The 22,633-nt window shown below is 40.5% G+C and overlaps 1 protein-coding gene across 2 annotated transcripts in view; it reads left to right on the top strand.

Annotated features, from left to right (window-relative positions):
• pcdh1a (protocadherin 1a) overlaps positions 1–22,633 on the top strand; it is a 139,490-nt gene that overhangs the window by 108,010 nt on the left and 8,847 nt on the right. Inside the window, exon 5 of one of the 2 annotated variants that reach the window (XM_070555740.1) lies at positions 722–20,813. The exons of the other annotated variant lie outside the window; for it this stretch is intronic. Coding sequence (XP_070411841.1) covers positions 722–891 — 170 coding nt within the window. The 3' untranslated portion in view covers positions 892–20,813. Of the gene's footprint in view, positions 1–721; positions 20,814–22,633 lie in introns of those variants that run through there. 2 annotated transcript variants of the gene reach the window in all.

Raw genomic sequence — 22,633 nt, 5'->3', positions numbered from 1 at the left:
TATATCATTAGCTTGTTGCTTTAATGTGGCTGTACCTCTGCAGAATGCAGGGCATCGCCTTTTATGCATAAATTCTACTATTTAAAGGAGCTTCAGAGTTCCTCCTCAGCTAGGGAGCTGACAGAGTGGCAGGTCAACATTGACCCTATTGTTGTTACAGAGTGAATTGGAGGAAAAACAGCGAGTGCAAAGAGATGTCTTTTTTTAAAGGCGAAGAGCTATAAAAGCCTGTTGTAGGATCAAAGGGTAAAATGTGTCACCGTCATGCCATAACAGCACATGACAGCGTTCTATTATTAGCGTAGCTTCTTGCATCGTGATGCATAGTTTGTTGACAGCTGGGTTGGGTCTCATTAGCTAGTTCGTTCATCTCTATTGGAAGCGGTTGTGTCAATTAGTGACACAAAACTTCAGTAAAGGGAGTTTGCAGAGTATGTGGTGTCTCGCAAATATGGCCTCTCCCCTGGCCCTTTCGGGGTCAGAAACAGCCCATTAAATAGATTCATTTATTTCATATACAGGCCTGTTGGTCACCCAGGAACTGGTGGATTGCTATGTTTGTGCTTCGTTGTATTTTTCTTTTTTTTTTGTAGTTCTATGCACACAGGATGTGCAATCTATGCATTTTCTTTCCTGTTTGTTTCTGTTGTTTTGGCTGTTTATTGTGCTATTCCCATCTGTAAAACACAGTTTATTTATTTATTTTTTGTTTGTGAGACAGGGAGCTTTTTGTTGTCAGCAGCGAGAGAGCAAGATTGTGAGTGGAGATGGAGCAGTCAAAGAATGAAGATGTGGCACAAGATGGAGGAGTTTGAAGGGAGTACGAGAGCTTCTCACAAAAAACGGGGACCGAGGGCCTGCGACAAAAAAGCCCACAAGATGAGCACATAGAACAGCGAGGTGCGGAGTTAATGTGCACGACCAGGGATGAGCCTAATTAAAATGTGATTCTCACCTTAGGGAGATAACAGAGTCTGCCTAAAATAAAAAAAAGATTAGACGCGGAAATAAATCAAATGTGATGCAGGGATTCCTCCCCAGCTCCACCTGAATCGTGACATGAAGTCTTTTTTAAGCGTCTGAGTGACAGAGTGACAGCTTGTACCAGCGCAAAGCTTTATTCATTGCAGTAAAGATGACTGACAAGCAAAAAATGGGGAGGTGAGCATGATGTGTCACTCCATTAAAGTTGGATAAAATGCAATATATGAACCCTCGACTGTCAGCGTTTGCATCACTGGCTCCCAGAAACGCCGACATGGATGTGTATTTTGTCATATAAGGAGGATTTTGACACCAGGGAATCTACATTTAGAGATCGCTAGTCTGTTACAGAAAAAATACAATGTGGATTTCCTCTTTTAATAAAATGATATTGTTGCAGTCAGGCCTTTACACTATTCATATGATTAGATCAAATTATTGGTTGCAGATGTTTATTGGACATTTTATTACATGTTTATCCTTTTCTAGAAGACTAAGTGTCGGATGTTGTAGTGCATTTGCTCCCATTTGACGATTGCTGCAGACTGATGTAATACGACCTTGGTTTCCTGGACTGGATAGCTCAGAAGAAAGTGTGTGTGGTGGTCTATAACGGTCTTGCAGCTTCATTGAAGCAGACATCAACATATTCCTTATGGTTCTTGGCTCTGGAAGTAAGAGTATATTCCAACTACAGTAATAAAATCTTTTGATCTATGACATAGATGCTGCCTGATCTGCAGCAATTAATTTCTGAAGTTTCTTTTTTCGTGTGCCTAAGCAGCTGCTCCCTCCTCCCACTTTTCCTAATTCTGATCTTCGGGCTGTTCGAGTGCACTCAATTTCTGCTTCCCCGTGTTTATTTTCCACTTTTATTTCCGTGCTATTTGCATGAAAATAAGTAGATCCGACTCATGCATGCTAGTATCTATGTGTGTACCACTGCATGCGTGTGATTGCATCACAACCAAAATCCCTGAATCAATTTGATTAGAGTGCTATTTTCCTTTAATAGACTCTGATCATAATCAGTGAGCTCTGTAATTCCCTTTAAATTGATTGCTTCACACAGCACACATTGCTTTTTCTATATGTTTGTTTGTTTTGTTTGATTTGTCATGCACAGTGATCACATCAGTTAAAAACACCCACTGGTGTGTGTCTCCTGTGTTTGTCCATCTGCTGCATTTCAGGCGTTTCTAAAGACTGGTACGGATGTTAGTTTGCAGAACTGAACAATATAAGTCATCTTGAATCCTCAAGCCAACCTGATCTGATTTCTCACTTTTTCTTTGTTTTACAAAAGTACATCGAAAACAAAGATTATGTTGCATATCTGCTACTCAAAACAGGTGCAGACGAGTTTGTTTTGGTAACTAGATTTTCATAAGAGTTTCAAAAATATAATTCATACAGAAACAGAAAGTAGTCCTGAGTGCCTGACCCAAAAAAGTCAAAAATTATGCCAAACATTATTTAGCATGGGTTTGGCAAATGATAATATTGCACAAGACTCCCCTTTCGCATCATTTTGTGCAGTGATGTGGGTCTCTACAGCCTCTTTAAACACTCTAGATAAGAAAACATCCTTTCTTTTGTTTTATGTTAGCGTTTGGTTTTAGTAATCATGTGCCCAAAACAAGCCATTTCAAAAAGTCCCTGTTTATGATGTCACAAATGAGGAAAGTATAATAGAACCACCTCTCACAGGCAAAACAGAGATCTTGCTGAAGATGAAGCCCCTCAACTCAGAGGCCCTCCCAAGTATTGAAGTCTCTGAGCTTATAGCAGCCTGAGTGTGGGAGGGGTGGGCGTGGCCAGTTTTAAAGTGACAGAGCCATGAAAAGGCTCATTCTGGAAGGTACTGAAAATGTCGAGAAGAACACTGCTGAAATCACTTTATGTGAGTTATTTTGTGCAAAGAATTTCATGAACATGCTATTTTTATCTTTCACGGAACGAAAAAAAGTTATAAAATGGTCTTATGTGACAATTGTATGTGATTAGTCTGACCACTTATTTGGAATCTTTAAATTGCTTGCTTTATGGGCTAATCACTGAAGTGTTGCTAAACGTGCTGCACGTTTTTGACAGTGTCTAGTTTGTTTTGCTTCTGTCATTCATGTCATTAAAGGAACTTTTCGGACTTTGGAATTTTTATGCTCGCGATTGCCCCCTCAGGCCAAAAGCGTAACGGCAGCTTCAATAGTAGGCTCGTGCACGAGGAGCACATGCTGTACGTGCACACTCCTTAACAAAAATAACAGCTGAGACAGTCCTGTGCGTGTGTGTGGCCACACACGCACACACGGGAAGAACGCAGGTCTTCTGCATGCGAGTCAGACATCTTACAAGGTGAGCTACACACCAGTAACTTTCAATGTATCTGTAACATTTATATCCTTGATGACAGCTGAAACAACGTCAATCCAAACAACGGTTCGGAGCGAAAATGGCTATTTTGTTGCTAATTTGCAGGAAATAGCTAGAAGAAAGTTCTACAGAAAGTAGCTAAGGGTCCTCAGAAATGTAGCTAGGTTCATCACTAGGCGTTAGGAACAGCGACAAAGTGGCAGAGTTGTCACTACCTCTCTCTCTGCTGCTAAAGCTACGGATAGCAAATGCTACGGGCTATGCCTGAGCGTGAACGCGCATGAAGCAGCCTGTTCGACCCGAGCAGCTCTCTTTTTCTGTGATTTTACAGAAAAACAGGCAATCACAGTAAAAATGCCAGGGCTCATTCTACAGGACCAGGGCATTGCAGGAGAATGTATGAAGAAGAAGTGTATTATTTCTATACATGTTTTGGCTGTCAAACTTCCATAATGCCCCTTTAACAGACATATAGTTCAAAATGCCAGAAATATAATTTGAATGTCCTGTTACTTAAAGCCTCTGGCTTACCCTTTCAGAATCACGATGTATCTCCTCTTTTCTTTTCTTTTTTTTGACACAAGTCTGACCATTAATTTGATCATGTCCAGCCGAAGCTCAGCAATTATCACTCTTCCAGAGATCAGTGTTTAGTTGTATTGGCTGTGATATGAGAGCTAGCTCTCATATTGGGAAATTGAAGACAGGTACCAGCATGCACACACACTCATGTTCTCACACACAAACTCAATTGACCACAGATGGAGGAATTTTGATGTGGCCGCTTGCCCAGCATGAGGTCTTCATGTATCTTCCTCTGAGTGGACTCGCTGCCATATGGGCTATTGAGAAGGGTGAGATAAATGGAAAAAATGGCATTTGCATGATAATGAGGTTCTTTAGTAATGCTGTCTGATTTTCCTGCTTCAGATCTCACAGATGATGCTAGTAGCGTTATGTATTTTTTTCCCGTTTGAACTTTCGTCAGGGGTATTCCAGCGCTTTCAATCATTGCCATATCAGCGTCAGAGAGGGTATGACGCTTTTAACCGTTACTGATTAAACATTATGAGATTCCTGTGAACATCTTGTTTGTGTGTACGAAGCATGAGGCATTATTATGACAAATAAATACCTAAAGGAAAACATTATGGAGGCTGAAAGGCAGAATGTCAACCTAATGGGTTGTGTGTTTTTTTTTTCTGAGTGCCAGCTTGGGCCTTTGCCCAGCTGCCAGTGCTGCATGCTGATGCAGAGGTGTGGGTTTCCTCAAACAGAGGTCAGTTTGCCTTGTCAGTGAGCCTTCCTCTTAGTACTTTGGAGTGAAATACATTACGATAGCTTTAACCTGCATGGCGATCTTTGCTACCCAGGGCTGACGGTGCCACCAAGAAAAGCGGACAGGTCATGGGAATGAGTTTTGTGAATGCTTCCCTGGAGGAGGCCCTTTCAAGTAGCCCCCGTTGAATAATTGTCATGAGTAATGTCTTTAATCCCATGCTCATTTCCACCATTATGTCTTGCTCAGTAGTTAGCTGTTGCTGTTTGTCACCAGCTTTAAAAAGTAAATAGGTCAGTGGAAGAGCATAACTGGAGCAGAATTAAACTCTATAACACTGCGTTGATACTATAGGTGCTTGTAAACTACAGCCTTTTAACAAATGACTTCACGGGGAAATGCAGTTGAATCTAGTGGCACTGATGATGTGTCAACATGTCACGGCTTTGAATGTGTCTACATTTCCCTTCGCCCAATTTGAAATCAAAAATGTGCTTTCGCTTGTGTGATCGCCAACAATGAGTCCGAGGCACTCAACCCAAAACTCGGACCGTGAGCACACAGCACTGTGTTTGTGAAACGACAGTAGACAGGCCAAACCTTTGAAAGGGGGCCCAGTGACATGTTATCACATCCCAGGCCATTAGCCACAGCAAAGTATGGAGCTAGCTTATTGTCTTTCAGATTGAACTAAATTATTGTGTGCCACAGATTGCAGCTACATGTGGAATTGAAATGGAACAAGGGTAGAAGTCCCATTATCCCTATAAATCTACCTCCCTTGCTTTTCTTTTCATACAAAAGTGATTTCTCTGCAGTTTCATCACTGGGTCCAGCTGACTTACACCACGGTAACTGATAAAAGGGAGTTTTATTTTTTGTTTCTTTAAATTAATACAGACATTCATACTGACTTAATATTTGCCTTTTTTATAAATCCTGTTTTATTAATAACATATTTGGCTTTGATTCATGTTTAAGACCATTTTTCCTCTCTTTTTCAGTTTTTTTTTAAATCTCGCAAGATTCAACCTCTTTTGCCATAAAATATAAACACAACACCTTTGTTTCTGCTCTGATTTTTCATGACATGGACTTAAAGATCTAAAATTCATTCCAGATACACAATATTACAATATTATTTCTTTGATTGTTCACAAATCAGTCTAAATGTGAGATAGTGAGCACTTCTATTTTGCTGAGATAATCCATTGCACCTCACAGGTGTGCCACATCAAGATGCTGATCCGACATCATGAGTACCTTATACTGCCCACAATAAAAGGCCACCCTGGGATGTGCAGTTTTGTCTCACAGCACAATGCCACAGATGCCACAAGCATTGAGGGAGCGTGCAATTGGCATGCTGACAGCAGGAATGTCAACCAGATCTGTTGCTCGTGCATTGAATGTTCATTTCTCCACCATAAGACGTCTCCTAAGGCGTTACAGAGAATATGACAGTACATCCAACCGGCCTCACAACTGCAGAAGACATGTAACTACACCAGCCCAGGACCTCCACATCCAGCAGATCGTCTGAGAACAGCCACTCAGAAAGCTGCTGAAACAATTGGTTTGCATAAACAAACAATTTCTGCACAAACTGTCAGAAACTGTCTCAGGGAAGCTCAACTGCATGCTCGTCGTCCTCATCGGGGTCTTTACCTGACTCGAGCTCATCGCCGTAACAGACTTGAGTGGGCCAATGCTCACATTCGATGGCATCTGGCACATTGGAGAGGTGTTCTCTTCACGGATGAATCTCGGTTTACATCGTTCAGGGCAGATGGCAGACAGCGTGTGTGGCATCGTGTGGGTGAGCGCTTTGCTGATGTTGATGTTGTGGATCGAGTGGCCATGGTGGTGGTGGGGTTATGGTATGGGAAGGCAGTTGTTAAGAATGAAGAACGCATGTGCATTTTATTGATGGCATTTTGAATGCACAGAGATACAATGATGAGATCCTGAGTCTCATTGTTGTGCTGTACATCCATGAACATCACCTCATGTTTCAGCAAGATAATGCATGGCCCCATGTTGCAAGGATCTGTACACAATTCTTGGAAGCTGAAAATGTCCCAGTTTCTGCATGGCCAGCATACTCACCAGACCTACCCATTGAGCATTAGTGCAACTAATGCCACAGCAAGTCATTTTGTCCAACAATTGTACAAAAAATATCCAAAAAAGAATACACAAACACAGAGACTCAAAATCCCGGAGCAGTTTCCAAGCCAGACTGAGGCTCTACTGAGGCCTTTCCACGGAGCTAGCTCTGTGGTCACGTGGGTCTGAGGCTCATTAATTATACAGAATTTTAGGCTTTTAATACACTTAAACAGAAGAGTGAGAAAAAAATTCACCTACCTTTGAGTTGTCATGAGTGTAAACTACATCATTTTAACAAAAAACATGTTTTGGTACCAGGATGTAAACATGTTTATTTCTCCTGTGAAATTGGTATTTTTAACATGGAGTCAATGAGGATTTGCTCGCTTCTGACACCAGCCCCCAGCGGATGAGGGTGGAACTGCAATTTTTGGTACTTCCGGGTTGAGACCAATTTTAGAGCCGCATTGTGGGGGCTTGGTTCCCACTAATATCCAACAACTTCGCACAGCTATTGAACAGGAGTGGACCAACATTCCACAGGCCATAATTGACAATCTGATAAACTCTATGCGAAGATGTGTTGCACTGCATGAGGAAAATGGTGGTCACACCAGATACTGACCAGTTCTGAGTCCCCAGACCCACAATAAAGCAAAGAAATTCACATTCCAGGGTGGCCTTTTATTGTGGGCAGTATAAGGGACACCTGTGCACTACTCATGATGTCAGATCAGCATCTTGATGTGGCACACCTGTGAGGTGGGATGGATTATCTCAGAAAAGCACTGGTGCTCACTATCACACATTTAGACTGATTTGTGAACGTTTGAGAGAAATGGTAATATTGTTTATCTGGAATGAATTTTAGATCTTTAAGTCCATGTCATGAAAAATTGGAGCAGAAACAAAGGTGTTGTGTTTATATTTTTGTTGAGTGTAATTTTAGCTTAAATATTAATAATGCTCAAGCAGACATCTCAATATTGATTAAAAAAAGGTGACGAGGCAATTTTTTAAGCATGTCCTAGTGACAAATTTCCTGTTATTATCCTTTCTAGAGATTTTTACAAGCTACTTCTGTTTCACCCTAGCGTGAATAACATGGATGAAGACCCTGATAAATGTTGAGAATTATAGGCAGGAGGAAAAGTGCATGCATATAAGCTCACATTAGTTTCCATAAAAAGTGCTTTTAACACCATGCTGCCACTGAACATGTCCGGTTTTAGCACTAAGCCTGTAAAATGAATGAGAGAACCGGAGCCAGTATCCCTAAGCTTTAAATGTGCTCATGTATTACTCTAACAAAAGTGGATGGCTCTCTGTACTTAAAAAAATTGGATGGTACTCTTGTCTAGTTTTGCCATGCCAGTAAATCTTGGCAGCAGGATGCTGAGGCAGCAGGTTCGGAGGTGGTAATGTGTGTATAAATTTGGGCTGGAAAGTACAAGCTCCTTAAGACACATAGAGTAAAATTTCTTTATTAGCCTGGCGCTGCTTGTATCCATGGAAGGTGTTTTTTTTAGCTGATTGTGTAAAGGGAGGTCCAGGGGATCTCGAGTTGAAAGTTGAAGGATAATTATGGAGGCAGAAATAGAACGTAGAGGTAGTGCTTTGTTACTCTCAGAGGGTCTTACCCAGTCTCACCCCAGATGTGATTCGTAGAGCAGGTAGAGCGCTGTGCATCAGGGAAGGGATCCTGGCTGGGGGCCAGTTCCACTTCAACACCAGTTGGTGGGGCTGCTCAGGCCGGCTTCACAGGAAAGCCCTAAGGGTCATCTCTCCATCACCACACAAGTCGCTGAACCTCCCTCTAACTAGTGTTCTGCCCTTCTATGATGGATGGCACTTGAGGGACTGGAATTGTTCGGTTTGGGTCTGACATGCATTTCCTTATTTCCAGTGGGTCTCACAGGAGTAGATCTGCTCTGTCTTCAAGGCTCTCAGACATCTCAGAATTCCCTGCAGTTCAAGGATCTTAACAAATGCTGTGCAGACTAGATCCAGTGAAACTAAAAATGGACTCTGCGCAACAAAATGTAAAGTGGCAGTACGGTTTCCTTTCACTTCTCTTTTTTGTCTTTGTGAAAAAAATCCATTCTTAATTTTAAAGTTTCACGTTAATGTGGTATGCCATGCAGTCAATAGTCTGCTACCTTAAGCTAGATAACAATTACTTGAGTTAATCTTACATTTTTATGATCAAGAATATGCATTTAGGTGACATAGCAGTCATTTTTACTGCTCCATTACAGCAAATGAAAAAATGCATATATACATTTTTCACTTTTTTTCTACAGTTTTTGATCAGTGCCACTTTTAAAGATCACTTCACAAATTCTTGACATTTTTTGGAAGCCTTAAAGCTCTCTGTGAGTCACCCCAAAATAATCCTTGTTCTCAAGCCAAACGTCCCGTAACTCTGACAGAATATTGCATGACAGTGGAGAGCTGGGTTCCATACGGTTCTCTGGGATTAACACACTAATTAGGCAGCACATGTGACTTTATCGCTAAACCTTGTCTGTCTGTGTTCAGTGTAAACTGCAGTCATGCAAATCCTCATGCAATCTATTTTTTAGCAATCAGATGTTCTGTTCTCCTTTCTTTCTTCTTTTTACTTCCCCTTGGGTCCCTCTCCTTCTTATATGCCATGTCCAAAGCTGCAACATTTCTCTCTCTCTGTTTTGTGATGAGCTGTCTACTGAAACATTGTCTAGCCTAGAGATCAGGCAGCTATCATACACATAGCCAACCTCAGGCACTGCAAAAGCAGATAGTGAGAGAAGAAGCCTTTTGAATGAAAATGGCAAAACTTTAAAAAAGACTTTTTTTTCCAATTTCTATTTATTTCATTACTAGGATCCTACTGATGCCTAGCCACTATGCACCTCTGGTCTTTAGCCAATGTGATACTTATCTTGGCACACTGCCAATGACCTGATTTATTAAAGATATGGTTCAGTCCACAATCACTACACGGTACAATTCAATTACTTTTCATGCAAAACATTAAGGCTCACTATATAACAATACAAAGAAGCAAAAATATATTTGATGACATTCACTGAGACTTGTTATTTACTATATCATTCAAATTTGAATTTAGTTAACTCAAAAAACTTTTATAAAACCACATTTTCAACAAACATGCAAAGATATGAAAAAAAATACTTTTAGTAACTCATCACTAAGCTTCCAGCTAATCAGCACGAATGGCAGCAGGAGAGTTCAATTTAACTTAGTTTATGTAAATAATGCAAATTCACAGTCATCACTGGTTTGTTGTGTTAGTGACTACAGCAATCACCATACTAGGCAAGTATGTAGCGACAGTAGAGAGGAAAACCCTCTATAACAGGAAGAAACCTCCAAGGGAACCTGGCTAAGTGTGAGCAACTATCTGCTCACTGGGAGTTTGAGAAGACTGGGCGCACACACAACAGTAGCACCAAAATAAGAGTATAACCAAATGTAACTACACCTTATCATTTTTTCTCTCAACGATTGCCATGTGTACATTTTAGCAAGGAGAACCACATTCTGATGAACATATGGGTTTTAATATTTATCATATTTGTGGAACTAAAAGCTACTAAATTAACACGTTTGCTAATGTTATGCATTGTTACAGCAAGAACAGCAAAATCTGATTTTCTCAAATGAAAGATATGATTATTGCACAAAGGATAATTGCAGCGCTGCTTGCCTTTTATAAATAGATGGACCATTTCAAAAATGGAACATTAAAAGGTCTAGGCATCTAAACTGACCCATACCCAGACAACTGTATGGCACTTGACCCATTTTTCAGTTACACATTAAATATTAATTTGATTATCTCATAATGAAGCTTTTCTTCTTTCCACACATGGCATATGAGATAAAAAATTAATGCTGCCTTTTTAATGTTCCCGTTATCTGCAATATATGGTGTAGAAATGGAAAAGTGTGGACTTTACTTGGCTATGTCTTAAAGCTGCAATAGCAAATTTGGAAAACAAATTAGCTTCTAAACCTAGCCCTAACCAACCTTCTAACACTGCATAGCTATAAATATATTGTGGAGATAAAATAATAATAATAATAATAATAATAATAATAATAATAATAATAATAACAATAACAATAATAATAATCATAATAATAATGTGGTTCTCTTGCACCAATAACATGTTTGCATGAGAACCTCTACCAATAACACAAAACACCTTTAAAGCAGCTAGACAGAGTACTTCTCTTATCCGATTCCACCATCTAGTGGCTGACAAGCATATCACACAAAAAGTCTGTTGATCCATTTTATTAAGATGGCGACTTCACGTTTCTTGTTTATAAATGTACTTCTGTAGCCGACAAACAGAGCTAAAACACGTGGTTTTACAAATTTTATTCTCATGTCATGTTGTGTTTTCATATTCCGTGTTAATCAGAATATAGGACGGCCCTTATTATAAGACATACGTTATGTTATGCTGAGAACATGCAGCCTGGCGCCCTCTGCTGTTATGGAGGTGTAATGACGCCAGACAAATATTAGCATGGGTAAATGCTTAGACCCCAATTACAAGACAACCCAAAATTTTTAAGATGAAAAAAAACCTCATCTTTTATTTGAGCCAATACGGTATTTATATTTTAGAGATTTACTTGTCTGTGAAAAGTTCATCAACTCAGCATCAGCTGAGGTATTCCATAAATTTGAAGCACGTAAGCAGTAGTCTAACGCTATTGGTTAGTTCTGGTCGGCGCTCAGTTTCCTATTGCACGGAGCTCTGCGGGGCAGGGGGCGTATGTAGCAAATAAATAAATAAATAAAATAAAAAGACGCATACCTTACATTATATCACAGTGCATGATAAGACAATCACTTTCACGGATTTCTGAAAAATCATATATGTTTTCTGGAAGGGGAATGCTCCGGAAAGATACTTTAAGACAAACTACCAGAGTCCCAAACAGAAAAATAACATTTGAAGTCACGGACTACGAAAGACTTTTGGACCTAGAAAACTGTGACTGGCGGTTAGCATCATCTTGTGCGCTCTGGCATCGCAGATTCCTGCTTCTAGCAGAAGCATCTGAGGGAAGATACTTGAGGGGAGCTTGTAAAACCTAGCTTGTTCTGTAGAGTTGCTAAAGCAGCTTTAAGTACTTTTACAATTCCCCATTCTCTCTGAGAAAATATCATATGATTTGTGTTTTTGTGCCAACTGATTTTATGTAGGATAATTAGACAAACATCAAAGAACACAACTGTTGACCATACTTCTAATAATAATGACAGCTCAATGCGGCATATCAACCAGAAAATCACTGGCAGCAGGGATCGTGCTGTCCTCAAAAGCTGCCTTGATGAGCACCCCCACAGCCTTGAATGGTTTCTGGTACTTTATAATTCCATGTCAAAGGACTAAAAGTTACAGTTTGTGGTAAAGAATGGCCCACCCAACTATGTTCATGATCTCCTGTGCAGCTTCCTCCTTCTCCCTAATCAAAGCCTTGACAGAAACGCTGGCAGAAGCCAAAGCAGGCGGAGCTGCATAGGAAGAGAAAGATTGCTGCCTGTTCTGTTCCTGCAGCTTTTCAGCCACACAAAAAAAGCCAATTTTCCTATTTCATAATGCTAAAAATTTGAATTGTCCTTTTTGTATTGTTCCGAGCATTGTGGCAACAGAGCTTTCCATCTGACTGCTTGGCTGTGTTGACTTTTCCCGAGAATTGTCAGCCATGCAGCAACTCTCATATCTGCACTAAATGGGCAAACAAAGCCTTTGCCTCTCTGGGGCAGTTATTTAGCTGCAACATGGCCTGCTTACATGGCTCTAAAGATCGGATTTTGGGAGATTATGTTAATATTTGTCCATATTGGGCTTGGAAATTATCTACCTCTTGTGGAAGTATTATCTAAATCTGGAAGTGTTTTACCCCAGTCATCTCTTTTTATCACTTGTGCTGATGCATGTACTTTCTCTGCAAAACATTAAGTACGTAGTACTCCGATATACATCTCACCCTGACAATCTGGTCTCTGAAGAATATGTTACATGACTTATGATAGAAGATATGGGGAACAACCATGGTCATAGACAAGGCTATAAAAGCATAAAAAAAAACGTCACGCTACAAATATGTTCTCTGAACCTTGTGCAGGTTTAGACTAATTAAAAGCTAACATTAGCTCTCAGAAGTTAACTGTGTTTTATGTACCAGACCATGGTGATCAAAGGCAAAATTAGCAGTGAGATTGTGTTCCGATCGAAAAGGGAGGAAGAACAACAAATGAATCATGGAAGACATTCGTTTAGTGAGATCTGTCAGTGAGATATCGAGCATGAAAGTCATGCATATGCATATCCTCTTGGGGAAAATCTCAGGGATTAAATTATTTATTATTTGATTAGTGGAGATGGAAATCACGTCAAAGGAAGAGTCTTTTTTATTGATGAAAATAATATTAATAATACAGTTTAGATGTGATGGAACCGTTAATTTTTTGTATTTTTTTGGTAGCAGCTCAAAGTATATCTTGGAAGATTTGCTCGAAGGAACTAAACAAGTTGAACAGAACAAAGGTTAACAGATTTAAGATGGATGTGCATGTTTTTTTTTCAGCTTTTATAACATAAAACATCTTCTACCCTCTAGCGTGAGGCCATTGAGAGCACCTACTGTGAAAGAGCTACAAAAAGGGTCTGAAAAAGGCAAAACAAGCTTCAAAGGCAAGGACGCAGAAAAAGACATTCAGTCAAGAGGAAGAATGAATATCTGGGTGTTGTAAAAAAAAAGAGACAAGCCTCTTCAAGTGAATGTCAAACAACAATCAAAATAAGTTGGCTCAAAAAAGGCTGTGTTTAATTATGATGACAAATCAGTCTTGAAATTCATAAAGCAAGTATTTCTGGTGTTTGGCGTTTCCCCTCTTATTTATTTAAATTCAATTTAAGACCGTTTCAGCCCTAAAAGTCCTGCATAGATCAAATCAAACCAAATCATAAAAAACTGTTTGTTTTTAAAATATGTTACTAACAAATTTAATATCAGTGATTGTTCTGTTTAGTGTTTTTGAAAAGCAATGTTTATGCAAGATTGGTTTGCTGAAGACCATCTGCATTCTGACAAAAAGCAACACTTCACATCAAAACCGTAGTTTGCCTAATCTACCGAGGAGCGCTGCATGCCAATAGGCAGGTCAGGCAATTGCATTGGGACACCAAAGGGGCCAGCAAACTTCAGAGTCGCGTAGTAAGACACTGAAAAGCTGTCATTTGAAAACACTGTTGGCTGTCTCCATGTTTGTTTTCTCTGTGCCCTAGAATTCTGGCACTTTGTCTAGTTAAATTTCAGTTCTCTGCACTAGATCCCTAGTGGAATCTTCCAGTACTGCATGCAGTGCAGCAGCTACCTATATGTCAACACTACAGGGAGTGCAGAATTATTAGGCAAATGAGTATTTTGTCCACATCATCCTCTTCATGCATGTTGTCTTACTCCAAGCTGTATAGGTTCGAAAGCCTACTACCAGTTAGGTGATGTGCAGCTCTGTAATGAGAAGGGGTGTGGTCTAATGGTCTAATGACATCAACACCCTATATCAGGTGTTCATAATTATTAGGCAACTTCCTTTGCTTTGGCAAAATGGGTCAAAAGAAGGACTTGACAGGCTCAGAAAAGTCAAAAATAGTGAGATATCTTGCAGAGGGATGCAGCAGTCTTAAAACTGCAAAGCTTCTGAAGCGTGATCATCGAACAATCAAACGTTTCACTCAAAATAGTCAACAGGGTCGCAAGAAGCGTGTGGAAAAACCAAGGCGCAAAATAACTGCCCATGAACTGAGAAAAGTCAAGCGTGCAGCTGCCAAGATGCACTTGCCAGCAGTTTGGGCATATTTCAGAGCTGCAACATCACTGGAGTGCCCAAAAGCACAAGGTGTGCAATACTCAGAGACATGGCCAAGGTAAGAAAGGCTGAAAGACGACCGCCACTGAACAAGACACACAAGCTGAAACATCAAGACTGGGCCAAGAAATAGCTCAAGACTGATTTTTCTAAGGTTTTATGGACTGATGAAATGAGAGTGAGTCTTGATGGGCCAGATGGATGGGCCCGTGGCTGGATTGGTAAAGGGCAGAGAGCTCCAGTCCGACTCAGACGCCAGCAAGGTGGAGTACTGGTTTGGGCTGGTATCATCAAAGATGAGGGCCTTTTCGGGTTGAGGATGGAGTCAAGCTCAACTCCCAGTCCTACTGCCAGTTTCTGGAAGACACCTTCTTCAAGCAGTGGTACAGGAAGAAGTCTGCATCCTTCAAGAAAAACATGATTTTCATGCAGGACAATGCTCCATCACACGTGCCCAACTACTCCACAGCGTGGCAGGCAAGAAAGGGTATAAAAGAAGAAAAACTAATGACATGGCCTCCTTGTTCACCTGATCTGAACCCCATTGAGAACCTGTGGTCCATCATCAAATGTGAGATTTACAAGGAGGGAAAACAGTACACCTCTCTGAGCAGTGTCTGGGAGGCTGTGGTTGCTGCTGCACGGAATGTTGATGGTGAACAGATCAAAACACTGACAGAATCCATGGATGGCAGGCTTTTGAGTGTCCTTGCAAAGAAAGGTGGCTATATTGGTCGCTGATGTTTTTTTGTATTGTTTTTGAATGTCAGAAATGTATATTTGGGAATGTGGAGATGTTATATTGGTTTCACTGGTAAAAATAAATAAATGAAATGGGTATATATTTGTTTTGTGTTAAGTTGCCTAATAATTATGCACAGTAATAGTCACCTGCACACACGGATATCCCCCTAAAATAGCTCAAACTAAAAACAAACTAAAAACTACTTCCAAAAACATTCAGCTTTGATATTAATGAGTTGTTTGGGTTCATTAAGAACATGGTTGTTGTTCAATAATAAAATGATTCCTCAAAAATACAACTTGCCTAATAATTCTGCACTCCCTGTAGGTTTAAAAGCAAGTACCGTACTGACCAGAACATAGGACAAGCCTCCTTTCCAAAACTAATCTTCAGGAAAAGACAAATAAATGACTTTTTAAATAAACCATTTTCATTAAAAAAAATTGAGAACAAATACTGTTTTTATACAAACTATAAGAAATTGGCTAACATTTGAAATCAAACGTCAAATGAGGCTTTTATTCAGACATGCTCTGCCTCGCTGTATTCCCTCCCTCTCATGCTGCTGGTGTCCCGGTAAACCATCAGATCGCTACACCTGCCGACTCTTCCCATTGAGGGTCAACATCACTGCCATCCAGTACATCCATGCATGCAATGTTTGACGCCTCTGCTGAATTGACCACAGTCATCTTAGAATTAGCATAACTCTGCCATACTATGTTAACTTGCCCCTCTTTCGGCCCACTCTGCTCCGGACCTATCATCTCCATTTGTTTTCTCCTGTTGAGAACACAGACTGGCACCCTCTGCTGTTACGGGTGTGTAATGACCCCAGACAAATATCAGCATGTGTAAATGCTTAGACCCCGATTATAAGACGATCCCACATTTAAAAATTATTTTGAACGAATAAAACCTCGTCCTATATTCTGGTCAATACGGTATATCCCCAGCCTTAGTGGACACATAAATTGCAACTGAAACAAATGCTGATAGTTAGGGTGAAAACATTTTGGATTTTAATAACTCTTTAAATGATATGTTAAGGCACTGACCCATTCATGCAGAAGCCAGTCTTAGTAAAAATATCAGTTAGGACCTGGAAAATCCAGACTATTTAAGACTTTAAGATGTAAAATATATTCGTTGTGAACTTGTGGAAACTGCTCAGTGATGTACAAATTTACTTTCAACAGGACAAAGAGAATCAAACGAACACGCTAATATGCTGTTCTTGTCTTCCTTATCCTTTGCATTGGACTTGGATGGTAAAAGAGTAGAAAGGAAATCATTCTATATAGCATTCAATTGACTTACAACCCCTCACCAAAAGAATTCAGTCTACATTTCCTTGAGCACTTGTAATTAAATTACACAGATAACTGAATGGGAAATGTGTGGTTTCCTATTTCAGCAGTAAGAGCAATGCAGACAGCGGGTAGCAGAACAGAATTAGCCTAAATTCAATTAGTCAAGCAAGTGTAAATGTAAGATTTTAAAACATTTAGTCAAAAAAGAAGAAAAAAATACATTTGTTAAGCTTCAGTTGCCTTTGCAGTAATTCTTGACCCATTAAGTTTTGAATGTTTGGGTTTAAGTTACAATTTTTAATGACAAAAAAATAAGACACAATTTGTTTTAATTCTCTACAAAAAATTTGGAACACGCATTAAAAAAATTGAGATGCTTAATCTAAGATCACATTTCAGTTCTAACAAGGACCCCTGTTTGATATTACACCTTTACTCCAGCACGGAACAGCTCCCAGTTAAGATTTAAATGAAGCGCATTAATAAAATGCTCGCATTAGCCTGAAGAAAATATGTAAATTTGTAAATGTAGAGTGACTCACTGAGTGACTTACGCTACTGAGGCTCAACGTGTGCATTTAACTCAGTTCCCGAAGCACTTTTGTATTAAATAAAACTGGTTGGAACCTCCAAGGTGCTACAATAAAAAATAAAATATGGGAATTATTTCTTTGCAGTGTTAAACTTTTACAATGCGGTCAAGTCATAACACTCTTGAAAGTGTTACAGCAAAATGTAAATGAGTCCCATTAGTCATCACTCAATGGTGAAATTACATCTCCGCATTTGACCCAACCCCATAGGGAGCGATGAGCCGCAGCAGTGGCCGTGCTCGGGAACTATTTGGTGGTTTAACCCCCCAATCCAACCCCTTAAAGCTGAGTGCCAAGCAGGGAGGCATTGGGTCCCATTTTTAAAGCCTGACCGGGATCTGAACTCCAATCTCCAAGTCCCAGGCTGGACACTCATACAAATGACTTAATTATTTAGAGTCTGTTTCATCTACTACACAAACAAAACTGGTATTGTTTGATTTAAGGAATTGACCTGATCAGGGGACTGGACTTGACTGTGATAATCATAACACTGAATCTTTTATGTCCATAATAAGTAATTTGTTTAGCACCTTATTTGGCTTTGGCAGGTGCTTGCAATCAATATTTTGTTTTGAAGCCTCAGATTGCAATTTCCAGCCAGTAATTGGTCAGCAAGCCAAACATGTAGTCGTGGTCTGAGGCGCAAAGCTGTCCTCCACTCATGCATTTAACAAACACCTTTGCACCAGCAGAGAAACAATTCCATTACTCACAAAAAGACCTATATCATCATTTAGTACGCTGCGTTCTCAGTTCTTCACCAGTGTTTTGAATCTCCTTTTATCTAAAGATGCCTCGTGCACACATCACAGTTTGACGAAGCCTCAGTGTTGGTTGACATATCACACTGCATATCAGCTTCTCAATTGGAATAGCATGATCTGTCAGCAGGTGCTAAGGCTTTGTCAAATGCAGTGATACAAAAGGCAGTCTTCAAATAAAGGAAGTCTAATACAAAATGGTGGATAGCGAGAGATCTGACAGGAGGTGCAGCAGCACCCACCGAAGCAGCTACATTGTCTCTGTTTCCTGATGCGCCTCTCGCTGACATGTCCACTCGTCAGGATTTGTCAGCAAGAGGCGCACCTCCTCAGGAAGCGGAGGATTCAGATCGCGCCAAGTCTGTGAAGGAGACTTTGACACTTCAAACTGATTCTTATCCTGCCATCACCTTCAGCAGAAGGCTTAACGGATAATTGATTAGACAGTGTTTGCGAAAACATTTAACCTTTTGCACCTTAAAAATGCAAAAAGTCTAAGTCGGAAAAAGTGATACGTTCAGTGCTTTCCTTTTTGGGAAACAAATGACACAACACTGTTTTCCTGAAGAAGTTTTCACACAGATAATGTTTAGGAGATAAATATACACCAATTATGCAGATAATGTTGTAAGGATCAGCGGTTCTTTATCATTCTGCACAGGCAACAAACATTCCTACATGTTCTAAATTTGCTAAGGGATGCTAAAGCAGTTTCTAAGGATACAAACACCTCCACTGTTTTTCTGACTTTCCATTAAAATGAACAAGGAAAATGCACATGTCAACACTATGTTTGTGCACTTGTTGCAAGTTTTTTTTTCTGCTGAAAAATGTACCCCTCCGCAGGGGAACCAAAAAAAAAAAAAGCTGTATTTGGTAGCTTCTGCTTACTGTGCTTACTGAGAGTACTTGAATAACAAGATTTGACATGTCACTGCTAAACAAATACAAAACCCTGGTTCCTTGTTGTTTTCCCTTCACCGACAATGACAACAGAATTTAGTTATACCCTGTCAGAGCCACTTCCTGCTAATATCAAGGTAGTTCCTCTTTTTGCACACTGTTTCATGGAACTTCTCAACTCATTTGTTACTTAAAAATCTGCAGGGTGCATCAAATATACCATTTACACCTATCTCACTCTCCATGAACGTGAGTAGCTGTTTTCCTCTGTTAATCCCGCCGTAGGTCTCTCATATTTGTTCGCCATCGATCATAGCGGTGTGGCATGCATGCTGGAAAGCAGCCGGTGGGGAGAGGCAACATTTGCAATCAAACAGAGAGGAGCAGTGTGAAATCTCAGGAAGAGGCAGCTTCCCCCATGCCCGTGGGCAGGGGATCAGACGATGAGAAAGCCTGCCTCAGACACTCAACACCTCCCACTGGCACCCTGATGCAAGCAGCATGCAAACCCACCCCTCACATGTATCTGTCAGCCAGCAGGTTAAGCTCCGTGTGTACCCCGACTCTGCAACCATGGAGTGTGTGTTGTGCCGCTGCAGTCAAGGTGCGTTTAGGATCTTTCTTAAGGTCCAATGTGAGACGCTACTATTGTACTGAAGGTAGAAATAACGTTTTTTGTTGCTTAAAGGAAATCAGATGGACCTGGCCCCCACAAAAGGTGAAAGGAGGTGCAACTTGTTTTTAAGTGAACAAGAACAAGAATGGAGGAAGCATCACTGAGTTACAGGTTTTCAAAAGCAAATCACAAGCTCGCTAAGTACAGTCAGCCCATTTCAGCCACAGAATAATAGTGCTGTGATTAGTCCATCTGTTCTCCGTTTTCTGCCTTGGCTCTCCGTCAATGACATACAAGATTACACCATCTAAAGGGCTTGTTTTACAGTGTAAGCAGATTTATTTCAGGTACAGGTACAGCAAACAAACACGGTTCAGTGAGCATTGCCTTTGGCTGCTCCTTCAACCCCAGTTTGACTCGTTTGCTTCATCATGCTGACCAAAAATTCAAACGATGATCATTCCACATCGGCGTGGGCGTATGTTTTTATTTGCAGAGTGGACAGGGTTTCTTTTTTTGTTTTTTTTTTCTCACTCTAAGCGAGGTACGGATGGCTAATGGCCACAGCAGAATGCAGACACAAAAAAGTATAATTACCAGTATTGATCGATCTGCTGAAAATGGATTTGAGTGTGTCAGAAAGGTCAGTGCAAGCAAATGTAAAAACTTGTGTGCATACAATACGTCCCATCATAACACGCTGTCAGAGCAACACAATAGGGGACTCGTTATTATTAAAAGTTAGGAGAAAAAAAAAACAGCTGAGGTGACACGTGTAAATGAAAATTACATACACTAAATGTTAATGATCATATGCAGCAGTGCGGCAGGTTGCGGCTGAATACAGACTTTGCAGCTGTTAAATTGTCTGTAAAGAACAGCTTGTTTCTCAAAGCTACTTTTAAAATAAAATCAAATGAAATGTGGATAAAATCCTAACCGACAAGGTAATGGCCTACAAAATTGCTGGCACGAGTGCAACTGTGTTCTCTCTCAATGACATGTGATATGTGCTCTGGCACCAGTGAAGGGAAATGACATGACTTTGGCATGCTAGTTGTGTATTTAGCTGTCATGACTGATTTTCTGCCCTTTGATAACGATGAGCAGCATTCAGTGTGTGCACTGTGAATTCTTGTCACTGGTGCACGGCGTCATTTCTCAGAGCATATTTTCTTTTACTTGGCATTTCTTTAAAGAAGTTCATGTTAGCTCCTCTGAAAATGCACTTGACCTAAAGTCAGTTACCAAACTGGCAGGCAACTTGCAGTGATGAGTGTTTATATTAATTTAAAAAAATCTTTTAGATGTTTTATTTATGTATTCACTGCTTTTAAGCATTACATTTGCAATCACATGTGAAATGTATTCTGGTAAATATTTGTATCAGATGTCATCACTGGCATGCTTATTGGGTTTTTTTTCTTTGTAAAGACTAAAATCTCCAAAATTCAGAATTTGATGTTCAAAAAATATAGAAAAATGAACTCAGTCCATTCATTTGTGGGTGCACAGTTGCTCAATTTTTAGCTTATGACCTCACGGTGAAACCTCCTGAAAGCTGTGAAGAAGTTTTAATCAAGTGTGAAATCCAATTTGGGTAGATTCTTGCACGCTTGTGCTTAAAAGAGCACACTACTTATACTGTTCTCCAGATTGTTATGGTAAGGACTAATTCAATCGTTCATGCAGCACCCCCTGGTGGTTGTGCCGTGTGTGTGTTGGGTTGTGGCAGCTTGGCAATAAATGGAGTCGCTACGTTAAGACAGAGCTGGCCCAGTCTCGTTAATGTTGCTGCTATTATAAACCGGAGGGCTACCAAAACATGGTGTCAGAAGTACTCTGGAGGGAAGAACGTCAAGACAACGAAAGCTTTCTCACCGGAGAGAGCACACCTTGCAAGTTGGCATTAACAGCCACCGTAAGAGCTAAGCTAACAAATTAGCAAACACTAACTAGCATCTCACGATTAGCAGCATGGCAGCCGCACCGGCAGCCTTCCGGGTATCACCGCCGCCGAAGTTCGACTTTTCAAAGCCAGAAGAGTGGCCGAAATGGATCTGATGCTTTGAGAAGTCCATTATAGCATCCGGACTCGAGCTACAATCAGACGAAAACCAGGTTAACACTCTGATATATACATTGGGCGATGAAGCTGAAGACGTGATTTCTTCATTGAACCTGAACGAGGAGGAGGCGAGTGAGTACCACACTCTCAAAGATAAACTTGAGGCACACTTCGTAGTCAGAAGAAATGTTATCTTTGAATGTGCAAAGTTCAACCAAAGGCAGCAAGAAACGGTAGGGACTGCAGATGGATTTATTACATCCCTATATGCCTTGGCTGAGCATTGTGGCTACGGGGCGCTGCACAGTGAAATGATAAGGGACAGACTCGTGGTCGGAATAAGAGACAAGAGGCTCTCGGAGCAACTGCAAATGGACGCAGAGCTCACGTTAGAAAAAGCAGTGATACAGATTCGTCAAAGTGAGCTTGTTAAGAAGCAGCAGGACCTTCTTAAAAACAACTTCAAGCAGGAAAATCCTTGTAATGTGGACATCATTAAAGCAAAAGTAAAACACTTCAAACCAAGAAAGACTATGCCACAAAACACAGAGAAGAATGTGAAAAGCCAATGCAACCAATGTGGAAAGACACCCTTTCACAGCAATAACCTGTGCCCAGCCAAAGAGGTACTCTGCAATCAATGTAAAAAGAAAGGTCACTATGCATGAGTGTGCAGGTCTGGGGCAGTGGGAGAAATACGTGCAGCAGGGGTTGACAGTGTAGAAAGAGGTAGCATTTTTGGGAACAGTAGCCTCAGAGAGAACTGAGGATGCGTGAATGACTAAAATAAAAGTTAGCAATGTAGACTGCTGGCTCAAGATTGACGCAGGAGCGGATGTAATTTTCTTGCCTGAAAAGGAGTACAACGCTTTGGCACAAAGATCACAGCTGCAACCCACAGATCTGAAACTGTATGGGGCAGGAATGTCTCCACTAGCTGTTAGAGGAAAATGTACTGCTAACCTGAGCACTCCAAGCAA

Source organism: Nothobranchius furzeri, chromosome 10, assembly GCF_043380555.1.
Source record: "Nothobranchius furzeri strain GRZ-AD chromosome 10, NfurGRZ-RIMD1, whole genome shotgun sequence".
NCBI classification, from domain to species: Eukaryota; Metazoa; Chordata; class Actinopteri; order Cyprinodontiformes; family Nothobranchiidae; genus Nothobranchius; species Nothobranchius furzeri.
Note: the sequence above shows the minus strand (reverse complement) of the source record. Positions and strands in the feature narration are given on the sequence as shown.